Source organism: Lepus europaeus, chromosome 7, assembly GCF_033115175.1.
Source record: "Lepus europaeus isolate LE1 chromosome 7, mLepTim1.pri, whole genome shotgun sequence".
NCBI lineage: Eukaryota > Metazoa > Chordata > Mammalia > Lagomorpha > Leporidae > Lepus > Lepus europaeus.
Genome location: NC_084833.1, coordinates 106,405,089 through 106,418,260, shown reverse-complemented (window position 1 = coordinate 106,418,260; position 13,172 = coordinate 106,405,089). Strand labels below are relative to the sequence as shown.

The following is a 13,172-nucleotide window of genomic DNA, read 5'->3' as shown; positions in this document are numbered from 1 at the left end:
CTCTCCCCTGATTGCATTCCTGGCCCCATGTCCCCCAGGTCCCTTTTGCAGAGGATGTAGGGACCCCTCATGGCGCTCTCTGCCAGGAAGCACTGCACGCTCCCCTGAGGGTGCAGGTGCAGAGAGACGGGGGCACAGCCACATCTGCGGGGTGCTCACGGCTGTGGTCTGGGCCCCTCGCCCTCGCTCGCCGCTTACAGGCTCCCCTGATGCTCTGCCCCTGCCACTCCCGTCCTTCTCCACCCAGAACCCGTCCTGGGGAGGGGGATCAGATGTTCTCGGCTTTGGGAACAGGCAGACCAGAGCTGTCGACCACTCAGAAGACTTCTGGCTGCCTTCGTGTGAACCTCCCTTCTCCCGTCCAATGCCGATGTTTGATGAGGCAGCGGCGTGCACCTGGGTAGCATCCTCCCTCCCCTCTCCCGGGTCTCCTGCTGGCTTAGAGGTGGGTCATGGAACCCACCATCAGATGGGCGGAATCATACTTACCTACCTCACAGGGCTGTTGTGAGGCTTGGAAAGGAGTCTGGAAGGCAGGTTTAGGAGTGGTGGGATTGCTCCAAGTCTGTCCTGACCACATCTCTGTGTCCCAGCCCTTGGCTCCCGCTCACCGCCACTCCCCCGTGGAGTTACTTAGTCTTTGTACCATTGGAGACCTTGACCCTGACGCTTCCAGCTTCTTGTCCGTGGCTCTGTTGGCTGGTTCTCAGCAGAGGTGCCTGGGACTGTCCGAGGAGACGCTACATGCACTCAGTGAGGGGGGACTGACAGTGTTAGAAGCCAGCGGGATGCCCACGGAGAAACACGGACGTGGCCTGGTGGCAGGACATACGTGGGCAGAGCCGTCTTCCCAAGCAGGGCCTCCGTGCCTGCACGTCTCTGATGGAGGTTGTTGCGGGACCGTGTTCACCAAGTTGATGGCAGATGCACGCACCTGCGCTGATGGTGACGTCAAGGACCCAAAGACACTGCTCTGAGCACCCCATCCTTGACCTCAAAATGGGACCCTGGCACTCCAGACCTCAGTTTCCCCTGGTGTTGGAACTGAGCAGAAGGCAGCCAGCGTGAACTTGTGATGCCAGAGAGGCCCGGGGGTGGGGCGGGGGCGGCCTGTGGGGCTCAGGTGGTTCAGGGAGGGGGTGAGGGGGTGGCGTGTGCATGTGGAAGTGCGTGCCCGTACAGGCGGTGCAGGTGTGTGGAGCGGGTGGGTGGTGCATGATGGGCAAGACTGGTCTTCTCAGGAGCCTTCTCTCCCCTCCTGAGCGTGGCTGTTGGGGATCTGCAAGCTGAGAGCGGACAAGAGGACCAAGAGGAAGACCAGCCATGCTCCTGACCCCATCACTCCCGGACTCCATCTCATTATTGCAGATGGCTCTGGTGGGAGGGCTGGCGGGAGGGTGCGCCAGGAGGAAGGGCTGCTCGGGAGAAGCCTGCCGCTTGCTTCAATTTGCTTTGTGCCAAGTTGGAGTCCCTGCCTGGCCCTCCCGCGCCCCCCTCGCCCTGATCCGCAGTGCTTCTGGCTATCTTATGCATGGTATATGCCTCAGGCTTGGATGACAACAACACCCATATCAGTTTCCCTCTATAACTGTAGATCAGAGGCTGCAGCAGTGGCCTTGGGGGCCTCGGGGGGGGGGGGGCCCAGAGGAGCACACACCCAGCACTGACTTGTGTTCACGCACGGCAGGGAGGTGATCAGACGGTCTTGCCTCTACAACGTGTTTTGCATTGTAGAATTGTATTTCGCTTTGCCTTGGATGAAATAAAAAGTTATGTTTAATAATAAGGGCTTTGGAGGTTCTCATCTGGGGCTAACTGAGGGGCGGTTCTAGTTTTGTTTCTTGCCATCTGTGATGAGGGGACGCGCACCTTTTCTGAGCTTCAGTCTGCGTGCGTCTGAAGCATGACCTGCCTGGGAGCGGGAACACGTGCCCCACGGTGGCCCGGCAGGCACCCACCACCTCGTTGGTGTTGTTTTTCTCTGCTACTCTCCTGCTGGCTCATGGCACTGCGGCCTCATTACTCTCCTGCTTGCTCCTCCGAGCATCAGTCTCCTTCTGTCTCAGGACCTTTGCACGTGCTGTCCCCTACTGGCGTGCTCTGCTACAGAGCCACAGGATTCATTTTCCTGTTTCAGTCGGCCCCAATGCCATCTCCTTGGAGATTTCCTTGGTCACCTTATCTGCAACAATGTCCTCCACCCAGTCGGCTACTTTCTCCTTCTCTGGCTGTGTTTTCTTCAAACCACTCATCTCTAGGCTGGTGCCGTGGCATAGTGAGTAAAGCCGCCACCTGCAGTGCCAGCATCCTGTATGGGCACTGATTTGAGTCCTGGCTGCTCCACTTCAGATCCAGCTCCCTGCTAATGTGCCTGGGAAAGCAGTAGAAGCCAAGTGCTTGGGCCCCTGCACCCACGTTGGGGACCAGGAGCTCCTGGCTTCAGATGGGCTCAGCTCCAGCTATTGTGGCCACGTGGGGAGTGAACCAGTGGATGGAAGATCTCTCTCTCTCTCTCTTTCTCTGCCTCTGTTTCTTTGTGACTCTGCCTTTCATATAAATGAATTTTTTTAAAATGCACCCATCTCCACCAGGCGAATATGTGCTCCCTTGTTTGTTGTGCACCTCCTCTAACTAGAATATAAACCCCATGGGATCAGGGGCTGGGTCTGTTCTCTAGGGGGGAGGGGCCCTAGACCTTTGCTAATCTCCTTGAATAGGTGGAGTCCTCAGGGACCTGGGTCCCTTGAGAGGCGCCTGGCCCACCCCAAGAGAGGGCAGCCCCTTGGGAACAGAGCGGATGCGGAAGTCAGCTGCCTGGTGGGTGCAAGGCAGAGCTGCATCACGTGGCTTCCCAGCGAGTCATGGGAGCCTCAAGAGTCTTGGGCCCTGGCTGCACACACACACAGATACACACAGAGACACACACACAGACACACACACAGATGCACACACACATCACAGACTGGAAGAGTGAGTCTCAGCTGAGACCTCATCAGAAATGCAGAATTTCGGCCGGCGCTGCGGCTCACTAGGCTAATCCTCTGCCTGCAATGCCGGCACCCCAGGTTCTAGTCCCGGTCTGGGTGCCAGATTCTGTCCCGGTTGCTCCTCTTCCAGTCCAGCTCTCTGCTGTGGAGGATGGCCCAAGTGCTTGGGCCCTGCACCTGTATGGGAGATCAGGAGGAAGCACCTGGCTCCTGGCTTCGGATTGGCGAAGCGCCGGCCATGGTGGCCATGTGGGGGTGAACCGACAGAAGGAAGACCTTTCTCTCTGTCTCTCTCTCACTGTCTATAACTCTCTCTCTCTGTGTGTGTGTGTGTCTCTCTCTCACTGTCTAACTCTACCTGGAAAAAGAATTCAGGCCCCTCCCCTAGTGGACAGACAGAGAGCTTGCTTTGTAGCCAGGTCTCCGGTGATTTGTGTGCATGTTTGAGAAGCGCCAGCCTGAAGCTATGGACCTGAGTCCCTGACCCAAACCCAGTTCTTGCCCTGAGCACGGCGGGCAGGAGGGTGGGAAAGCCGGGGTTTCCCTGGCCTCTGCTCTTCTCATCTACAAGGTGACCCAGACAATAAGTATGAAGTCTTCTGGGAGCAACGACTCTGCAGAGGAAGGGTTAAATTCCCGGAGGGGCTCATCAGCCTCACATCACATCCCATGCCACCTTGGAAGGTCCCTTCAATGATCCCCATTTTATCCTGGATAAAACCAAAGCACAGAGACAGCTTACAGATGTCCCCTAGGGGCCGGCGCTGTGGCATAGCGGTAAAGCCGCTGCCTGCAGTGCCGGCATCCCACACGGATGTTGGTGGCTCCACTTCTGAGCCAGCTCCCTGCTAATGCGCCTGGGATAGCAGTGGAAGATGTCCAAGTCCTTGAGCCCTTGCACCTGCATGGGAGACCTGGAAGAAGCTCCTGCTTCAGATCAGTGCAGCTCCGGCCATTGCAGCCATCTGGGGAGTGAACCAGCAGATGGAAGACGTGCCCCTCTCTGCCTCTGCCTCTCTGTAACTCTGCCTTTCAAATAAAAATAAATCTTTTTAAAAAAATGATCAATTTAAAAATTAGCCTGCTATAGAATCCCTGGATCGTGAGTCCCTCCCGTGGCCGATGTGCCCCAGCCCTGATTCAGTGAAGCAGGCAGGGAGGCAGCCCATTGCTGGCCGGCTGCATGGCGACCGTGCTGAGGGGCCGCACACAGGAACCGAGCGCCCGCAGGTGCTTCCTGCCTGCTCCGCTGTCACCCAGGCTTCGCGGCAGGCACGGGGTGGGAACCGTTATTATCAGCCCCAACTTAGAGAAGAGGAAACGGAGGCCAAGAGGCGTTCAGTGCTCCTATAGCTCAGCAGCGGTCTCCGAGGAGGGTGACGGGTCAGAACGGAGTGGTGACTTCAGATCTCTGCGTCAGAATGCTTGAAATGTGTAACATTTTTGTAATGCGTGCGTACACACACAGATGCACACACACTCATGTACACACACACGCTTGTGTACACACATGCACACATGCATACACACACACACGATTTTAAGTCGAGGTTTGTTTGCATCTAAAGCCGGGCTGCTTCACTTTACATCTCTCCTCCCATCTTCCCATGCGGCCTTCTCTCTCACCCGACACTTTCCCCGTTCCTCGTGGAGCCCCTTCAAGTCTGGGCCGTGGTCCTTGCTGCTCCCTCCTGCTAGAGTCGCCTCCCTGGCTTGGGGATGTGTCTATTTAGTCTTCCACTCTGTTTCAGATATTGCTGCCCCAGGACACTTGCACACACTATGGCGGCACTCATTAAAGTTCTCCCCTTGCCCCCCCCCCCCCCAACAGTCCTGGTGTTTAGATGAGGTTAGAGGTACCTTGTCATGAGGATGGCTGTGGACCGGAATTGGGGAGGCAGGGTCACCCTGGCGAGGACTTGCCTCTCTGGGATCTGTCCCCTTCCTTTCTTATGAAGTAGGGGAGAGTCTGGGGTGAGCATCTGGCCTGGTGGTTAAGATCCAACCAAGATGCCCACACAGCACACAGGCGCGCCCAGGTCTCATTCCCGGCTCCTGGATGGTTCAGGCAGTTGGATTCCCGCCACCCAGTGGGTGACCCGAGCTGTATTCCCAGCTCCTGGCTCTGGCCCCAGGTCAGCACAGGCTGTCGAAGGCCTTTGGAGAGTGACCCACAGGATGGGAGCTCTTTCTCTCCACCTCTTAAAAAAAATAACATAAAAAATAAACCAGGGAGGGCATTGTGCCTCTGCGCCAACCTGCTCTCGCATGCTCTCCTCCAGCAGCGCAGCGAGAGCCTCTGCCCGCTCCCTGCTGGCTTTCCTGGCAAAATCACCTGTGCTGAGGACAGCACGCCAAGGCAGGCCTGCCCACAACCCAGTCCTGAAATCATGCCATGCATGTGGCTGCGCGGGTGTCTGTCTGGATGGGACCATAGCATCCACATTATTATCATTCAATTTTAGTACATTTTTCTTTATAGCTTCTTCACTGACTTATTATTTAGAAGTGCTTTAATTTTAACCTATTTATATGTTTTTTTAAGTTTTATTTATTTGAAAGGCAGAGCAACAGAATGACAGAGAGGGAGGAGAGGGAGAGATCTTCCATTGGCTGGTAGCCAATACCTACAAGAGCCAGAGCTGGGTCGGGCAGAAGCCAGAGCCTGGGACCCCCCTCTTTGTCTACCACGTGGGTGCCACGGACCCAGGTGCTTGAGCCGGCATCTGAGCCCCCAGGGGCACACTGACGGGGCCCTGACGTGGAAGCAGAGTAGCTGAAAACCAGGCCCTCTGGTTAAGGGTGCCACACGCCTGCCTCTATGAGCATTTGTTAAATCACATATGTATTTTGTAGGCTGAAAGTGATTTGCTATTGCCTTGTAGTTTGGCAATACAGTGAGAACCTAATCTGAGTGTCTCCTCCCAGGCTGGCTTCCTCTGTCTGGGGTGGGGGAGGGGGTCAGTCCCAGGGAAGCAGGAGGAAGCGGGGGGGGGGGGGGGGGGGGAGGGCTGTGGGCGGGACTGGGAGACAGCACCTCGAGGAGCTGAGATACTGGCTGAGCGCGGCTCCATCACAGCACAGCCCACTGCTAAAGCACAAGGCCGTCCCTGGGGATCGGCACTTCTCTGACTCCTCTGTCCTGGGGAGCAAGGTCGAGCAATCGACCTGCTGGCTGCTGCCTTCCACTTACAACCTGGACAATCATACCTTTGCTCCAGGCAGCCCTGGGGAGCCTGAGCTCTCTCAGAACAGTATGGGTTCTGGGGCCTGGAGCCACTGGAGCTCTTGCCACGGAGGGTGTGTGATGAAGGCCACCGAGCCAAAGCCTGGTCCTGGCACCAGGGGAGGAGGAGGACACCAGTGGTGATGTTAGGACAGGAGGTGACAGAGCTGGCCAGGGCTTTTCAGTGGTGGGAATGGGAGGGGCTGGAGCTGGGTTGCCTCGGAGCAGGCAGCCAGGAAGGTGAGTGGAGTCAGAGCACTCAGGCCAGGCTTCGTGGAAATTGGACGTCTGGGGTCCACACTCTTGAAGTAGATTGAGGCTTCACGGACTGGCGCGTGGTCGGTTTTATAAAAGGGTTCTGGTATCTATTTAAGTGTTGAGGATTTGGTTTTACACACAAGCACCCTCTAAGAGTTCTGTGGAAACAGAGAAGGGAGAGCTAAGTCTGTTTCGGGGCAAGCACATCTGAGATCCATGCATAGTTTCCTCACAACATGTGTTTTCATGTACTTCTGAATTCTCACGTGCTTGGTGCCATCGTCTACACACACGTTGACTCTGTGACTCAGGCACATGTTTTTCCCTTGAGGATCATTTTCCTTCTTCCTGAAGTATTTAGATGCTCCCAGAGGATATTTGTTGGTGGTAAACTTTCAGTTTTTGTTTTCCTGAAAAATCTTTATTTTTGAAGCACAGTTTTGTAGGGTTCGCAATTCTTGATTGACTGCTGTTATCTTTTTAAAAATAATTTTAAGACTTATTTATTTGAAAGACAGAGTTACAGACAGAAAGATCTTCCATCTGTTAATTTACTCCCCAAATGACCACAATGGCCAGGGATGGGCAAGGCTGAAGCTAGATCCTGGAACTCCATCCAGGTCTCCCAAATGGATGACTGGGGCTTAAGTATTTGGGCTATCTTCCACTGTTTCCCCAGGTGCATGAGCAGGGCACTGGATTGGAAGCAGAGTAGCTGCTCAAATGGGATGCTGGCATTACAGGCTTAACCTTCTGTGCCACAATGTCAGCACACAACATTTATTGTCTGTTGATATGGTCAACAGTTCCACTGCCTTCCAGCTCCTGTGTTGCTGTGGGAAAGTCTGCTGTCCGTCTAACGTGGTATTGTGGTGGACCTGGCTTTCTCTCCGGCTGTTTTCAAGTCTCTTTCCATCCTCGGTGTTCTGAAGCTTCACTATAACATAACCAGGTGTGGATTTGTCCTAACTTTTCCGCCGTGGTTGTATGGGTGTCTGCTGAACCTGTGGATTGGTTCTGGGATATTCTCTGCTGTTTGGGCATTGTCTCTATCCCCCTCTGGGACTCTGGATATATTAGACTTCAACATTTGGCCTTGATTGCTCAAAGTTACCTCCTCTTCTCTCTGCTATAAACTTAGTAAATTTTTCCATTTTCCAGCTTATTCATCTCTCTTAATTTGTGTCTTTAAAGCTATTTATCCCATCCACTTGGTTTTTCATTTTAATAATGTAAGTTTTTACTTCTAATAACTATATTTGATTTTTCAAATATACTTGTCATTTTGATTAATTATTAAAACATCAATTAAAAAGGTTTATTTATTTATTTGAAAGACAGAGTTTTATATATAGAGAGAGGGAGAGACAGAGAGACAGAGAGGCAGAATGCTCATTCATCCATTGGTTCACTTCCCAAATGGTCACAATGACTGGAGTTGCATCAAGCTGAAGCCAGGAGCCTGGAACTCTGCTTGGATCTCCCATGGGGGTGCAGGGGCCCAAGTACTCAGGCCATCCATATTCCACTGCTTTCCCAGGCACATCAGCAAGGAGCTGGATCAGAAGAGGGGCAGCCAGGACTCGAACTGGTGCTCAAATGGGATGTACGCATTGCAGGCAGTGACTTAACCCACTGTACCACACCACCAGTCTCCTCCTCCCAATATATCAATTTTTAAATAGAAATAGCAAGTGTTGGTGAGGATGTGGGGAGACTGGAACTGTTGATAGGAATATAAATTGTGCAGCCTCTATGGAAAACAGTGTGGTTCCTCAAAAAATTAAATAAACCTACCATATGATCTAGCAATTGCACTCCTGGGCATATATCCAAAAGAATTGAAAGCAAAGTCTTAAAGATATTTTTGTACTCTCAAGTTCATAGTAGCATTATTCAACAGCAGCCAGGAGATGAAAGCAACTCAAATGTCACTTGACAGACGATTGGGCAAGCAAAAGTGTGACATAAACAATGCATTGCTGTTCAGCCTGGCAATGCTACAACAGGGGTGAACCTTGAAGATACAGTGCTAAGGAAAAGAAGCCAGGCACAGAAGACAAATATTGTATGGTTTTCCCTTAGAGGAAGTACCTGGAGAAGTCAAACTTGTAGAGAGAGAAAGCAGAATGGTGGCTGCAAGACTTGGAAGGAGTGGAAAGCAGGAGGTGTTGAACGGGTGCAGAGTTTCAGTTCCACAAGGTGACCAGTTCTGGAGGTGGATGTCGCCAGTGGCTGCACAGTGGGCGAGTGCTTGGTGGCACTGGACCCCACGCGTGAAATGGCGAGGATGGTGACTTGCATTTCACCACACAAGTAATTTTAAAATTGTGGAAATAGTACCCATTTTAAAATCTATTTAAATACTTTGTGAATGATCATGTTGGAGGCCCTGCAGTGGGGTGGCTCATGGCACAGATTCTGTAGTCAGACCTCAGGTTCAACTCACAAGGTTGTAACCTCGGGCAAGGTATTGAATCTCAGTGTGCCTTATCCATAAATGAGCTGAGAGAGTACCTCTCTCTCGGGCCTGTGTGAGTGTTAAATGCACCAGCACATGACGAAACACTTAGACAGTGTCTGGCACGAGGAGATACTCCGTGAGTGTTCTTACCTGATCATTCCATACCGGAAGTCCTGAGTCAGCAGTTTCCCACGATTCCCACCAGGTTTCCTTTTTGGCATCTTCTCTGACCCTGATGTGAACTCACATCAGGAGGATCTTTGGGAATGCTGGGATCCTGCATTGGAGATGCTTTCCTCCAGAGGGTCTGTGCTGGGACACATTAGCCCCCTTCAGCCGTCTCTGCTCCACGTGGGAGTCCCAGGCTCCACACCCTTGCCTGCAGGGGGCCCAGGTTTAGTTTCTTCTTTGAAGATTTACTTATTTGAAAGGCAGAGTTACAGAGAGAGAGAGAGAGAGAGAGAGAGAAGGAGATAGAGATGATAGAGATAGAGATAGAGATAGAGATAGAGAGATAGAGATCTTCCATCCACTGGTTCACTTCTCCAATGGCTGCAACAGCCAGGGCTGGGCCAAGCTGAAGCCGAGCCAGGAGCTTCATCCAGTCTGCTACACCGGTGCAGGGGCCCAAGCTCTCAGGCCATCCTCTGCTGATTTCCTAGGCCATTAGCAGGGAGATAGATGGGAAGTGGAGCAGCCAGGACTTGAACCATTGCCCATATGGGATGCCGGCACTGCAGGCCATGGCTTTAACCCACTGCACCACAGAGCCAGCCACTTCGGGTTTAGTTTTGATCTCAGCCTACAGGTCTCTGTCCCCAGGGCAACCCAAGATTTTGGTTTATTGTTCCTAGAAGAACATCTTAGTTTCGACTGACAGTTTCTTTGTTTATTGATTTGAAAGGTAGAGTGACAGGGGTGGGAAGAGAGAGAGATATCTTCCATTGCTGGTTCACTCCCCAGATGCTCACAACAGCCAGGGCTGGGCCAGGAACCCATAAAGCATTAATGAGCAGATTTTATCTAGAATCTGACTCAACTATGGGTAGGGAGGGGGTCCCACAGAGCTGTCAGAGACATCCACGTAGCTCAGTTCTGCGTGCAGAGACCCCTTCGTGCTTCTGTCCTCAGCCTAGGGACTACCGCAGACCTGGAGGTGACCCGGCTCCTTCCCCTTCCCCTTCTTCACCCTGGAGGCTCTCTGCAGGCAAGACCTCCTTCCAGCCAGTCAGGAACTTCTCTGCCTGCAGGGGGAGGCAGAGGCCTGGAGGGGCCCTGTGGGAAGGAGGCTGCTTCGTGTCTCCGGCCTTGATTGTGAGAAGCGATCCCTTCTCCAGGACCTTTTCCTCCGCAGCAGCCCAGCCATTCCACGTCGACCATTTCAACAGCCGTTTAATAATAGTGCCACAGAGACACAAGCGGCTGTCTCGCAGGCGGCAACAGTAGGCACGGCGACAGTGGGCCAGTGCGTTGTGCCTTGCTCCGGGGGGCGTGGGGCTGAGTGGAGAGGCAGAGGCTGGCTCAGCCCCTCTCCGTCCCGACTCTCACTCTGGGGAAACGTGAGTCGGTGCGGTGGAAAGTTCTGCTGCCGTCCAGCGACATCTCTGAGCCCGTGGCCCCCAGGCTGGCCGGTTCAGCGGGCTGCCTGTCTCCCTGGGATGCTGGCAGCTCAGGTGGAGGTGGGCCATCTCCCTTCTGCTGTCTCCGGGCTCTGGAGGTCTCTCACGGGCACAGAGGCCCTGCGCTGCTCCAAGCAATGCTGAGGTGGCAGCGAGGCGAGTCCCACCCGGCTCTTCCCGCTGTGTCTGTCTTCTGCGGGATCCCCATGTATGTCGGGGAGACAGAAGCAGTTCCCAGCACCGCAGCGGGGGGGCAGCGTCACAGCTCAGACTGCGGTGAGAGAGGGTGACAGAGAGTGTGTAAGGTGACGGGAAACGGGACTGCGCGGTGACCACTGAGGAGTGTTCTTTCTTCTCGGGCGGCCTTTGCTTCCCTCTCCCCTCAAGGGGCCAGGAAGACCCCAGAATCTTCTCTCTGGGAAGGTCCTGAGAGTCTCACTCTAGCAGAAAATCGGCCGGGATAGAGCTCCAGGCAGGAATCTGTGCCCTGTGGAATTTCTGCCTTTAGTAGGGGACTCTCCTACGGCTTGCTTGCTGGGAGGGACAGGGATTTGCATGTGAAACCACCTCAGAGACACTGACATCACGCTAAAGGACACCTTGGCAGCCGCAGGGTGGAGGAAGGGGTGGGGGGGCGACACTCACCTTCCTGACATTGTAGATCCAGTCAAGATAGGCGGCAACCTTGGTGTACACTCCTGGGGTGCTCGGGCCCCCGCAGCCATGGCCCCAGCTCACGATGCCCACAACCTGCCACTGGCCAGCATGGTACATCAGGGGCCCACCGCTGTCGCCCTGTGAGAGGCCAGACCAGGGGCTGCTGGTGGAGGCAGGCCAGGGGCTGGGGCTCTCCTCCCCGCATCCTGAACCAGCCCATGGTTCCTCTGTGCTCCCTCGCTGCCTGCACTCACGCTGGGCCTACACCTGGAACACTCCACTTTCCGGGAGCCTGTGTGAGGTCAGGCTGGCTGGGGCGTGCTGTCAGCCCTCACAGAGATCCACAGCCCACGCCAGCTCATCGGAGGCTCCCGGCGCCCTGCAGGAGTCTGGTTATCCTTGTCTAACAGAGGAGTTCTCCAGTTCAGTTACCCACTTCCAGAGTACCTCTTCTGTGCCAGGGACTATTCTAGGCAATTGGGATTCAATTAATGAGAAAACCAAAGATCTTTAACAGAATGGAAGACAGAAATAACAGACAAGCAAATAGACAAGAAAACATCACATAGAGGAAAGTGCTCGTACTTGGCGCCCGTCTGACTGGTTTCCTCCAAACCTGTTAACACTGCAGCACGAGAGCCTGTTTCCGTGCAACCCACCCTCCCAGCCATGAGCTTCCCTAGGGCAGGCGCACCATGTTTGTGGCACACAAGAGATGCCTCTTGGATGAAGGAATTGGATATTTGGATATGGGGGTGGCAGCACTCCTCTGGAAGTGGGGAGGGGTAGTGAGAAAAAATGCAGGGGATTGCTAAGCAGTTCTGACAGCTGGTGAGGTGGAGAGGGGACATGCACCAGGGTTCATCCAGTGTGAGATGGGTTTTCTAGTGTCTTGTCATCTTTGTGTGTGAACTAGACACTTGAAGTCTTTCTATTTATCGGCACTCATCTACAGACCCACCATGCACCCACCCCACCTATCCAACCATCCATCCATCCATCCATCCATCCATTCACCCATCTACCAATTCACCCACCTATCCAACCACCCATCCATCCATCTATCCATTCACCTACCCACACATCCATCCACCCACTCACCCATCCATCCCTCCATCCACCTATCCAACCACCTACCCATCCATCTATCCATTCACTCATCCACCCATCCACCCACCTATCCATCCACCCATCCATCTATCTACCCATCCATCCACCCACCCATCCATCCTCCCATACTTAGATCTTTACCTGACTCTATTCTTTCCTCCCCTCCCTTCATCTCTCTCTGCCTTCATCACACATTGAGTGCCCATTGTACGCAAGGACCCACATGGGGCATTCAGCCTCTGGGCCTTTCCGTCTCTCTTGGACCTACTTCCCTACCCACAGAACTCCCCATGACTCTTGGAGGCCCCACCTGGCAAGTGTCCACGCCACCTCCCGGAATGCCCGCACACAACATCGTCTCGGTGACTTCACCCTGGTATGCATCTTCTGCATTGCACCGTGTGTGGTCAATGACCTGGACGGACGCCTGCAGCAACGTGTCGGACATCTTCCCTGGGAGATTGAAAATGCACTCACAGTCCCGTTCTTGCCCTTCACCCCCAGCCTGACTTCATTCTCTGGGTTGCCAGAACACCCTGCCTTGGGCCTGGCACCTTGGAGCTTGGTCCTCCAGGATGCATTTTCCCACTGCCTCTTCCAAGGGCATCCCCTGCCCTGTGGCCCTGAGCCCAGGACTTACCTCCACCCTCTTCTGTAAAGCCCCAGCCCACGACCCAGAGCGGGGTGGCTGGAGGGAGCTCCTCATCGAAGAAGGGTAGGCAGATGGGCCTGACTGTGTCTGCAAGGAGCAGAGAGGAGAGAGGCCCCGTGTTAATGACAGCTTTGTTTTCAGTATGTTACTGTGCTTTGACATTGTGGGGATCTCGTTGGTCTGGGAGGGACTGGGTTGG

At 54.1% G+C, this 13,172-nt stretch overlaps 1 protein-coding gene across 1 annotated transcript in view; it reads right to left on the bottom strand.

Moving 5' to 3' along the window:
• Positions 1-10,737: 10,737 nt before the first annotated feature.
• Positions 10,738-13,172, bottom strand: part of TMPRSS4 (transmembrane serine protease 4) — a 38,426-nt gene continuing 35,991 nt past the window's right edge. The window contains exons 10-13 of the mRNA XM_062197610.1: positions 12,962-13,060; positions 12,632-12,774; positions 11,200-11,349; positions 10,738-10,825 (exon numbers count right to left, since the gene is read on the bottom strand). Coding sequence (XP_062053594.1) covers positions 10,814-10,825; positions 11,200-11,349; positions 12,632-12,774; positions 12,962-13,060 — 404 coding nt within the window. The 3' untranslated portion in view covers positions 10,738-10,813. The remainder of the gene's footprint in view (positions 10,826-11,199; positions 11,350-12,631; positions 12,775-12,961; positions 13,061-13,172) is intronic.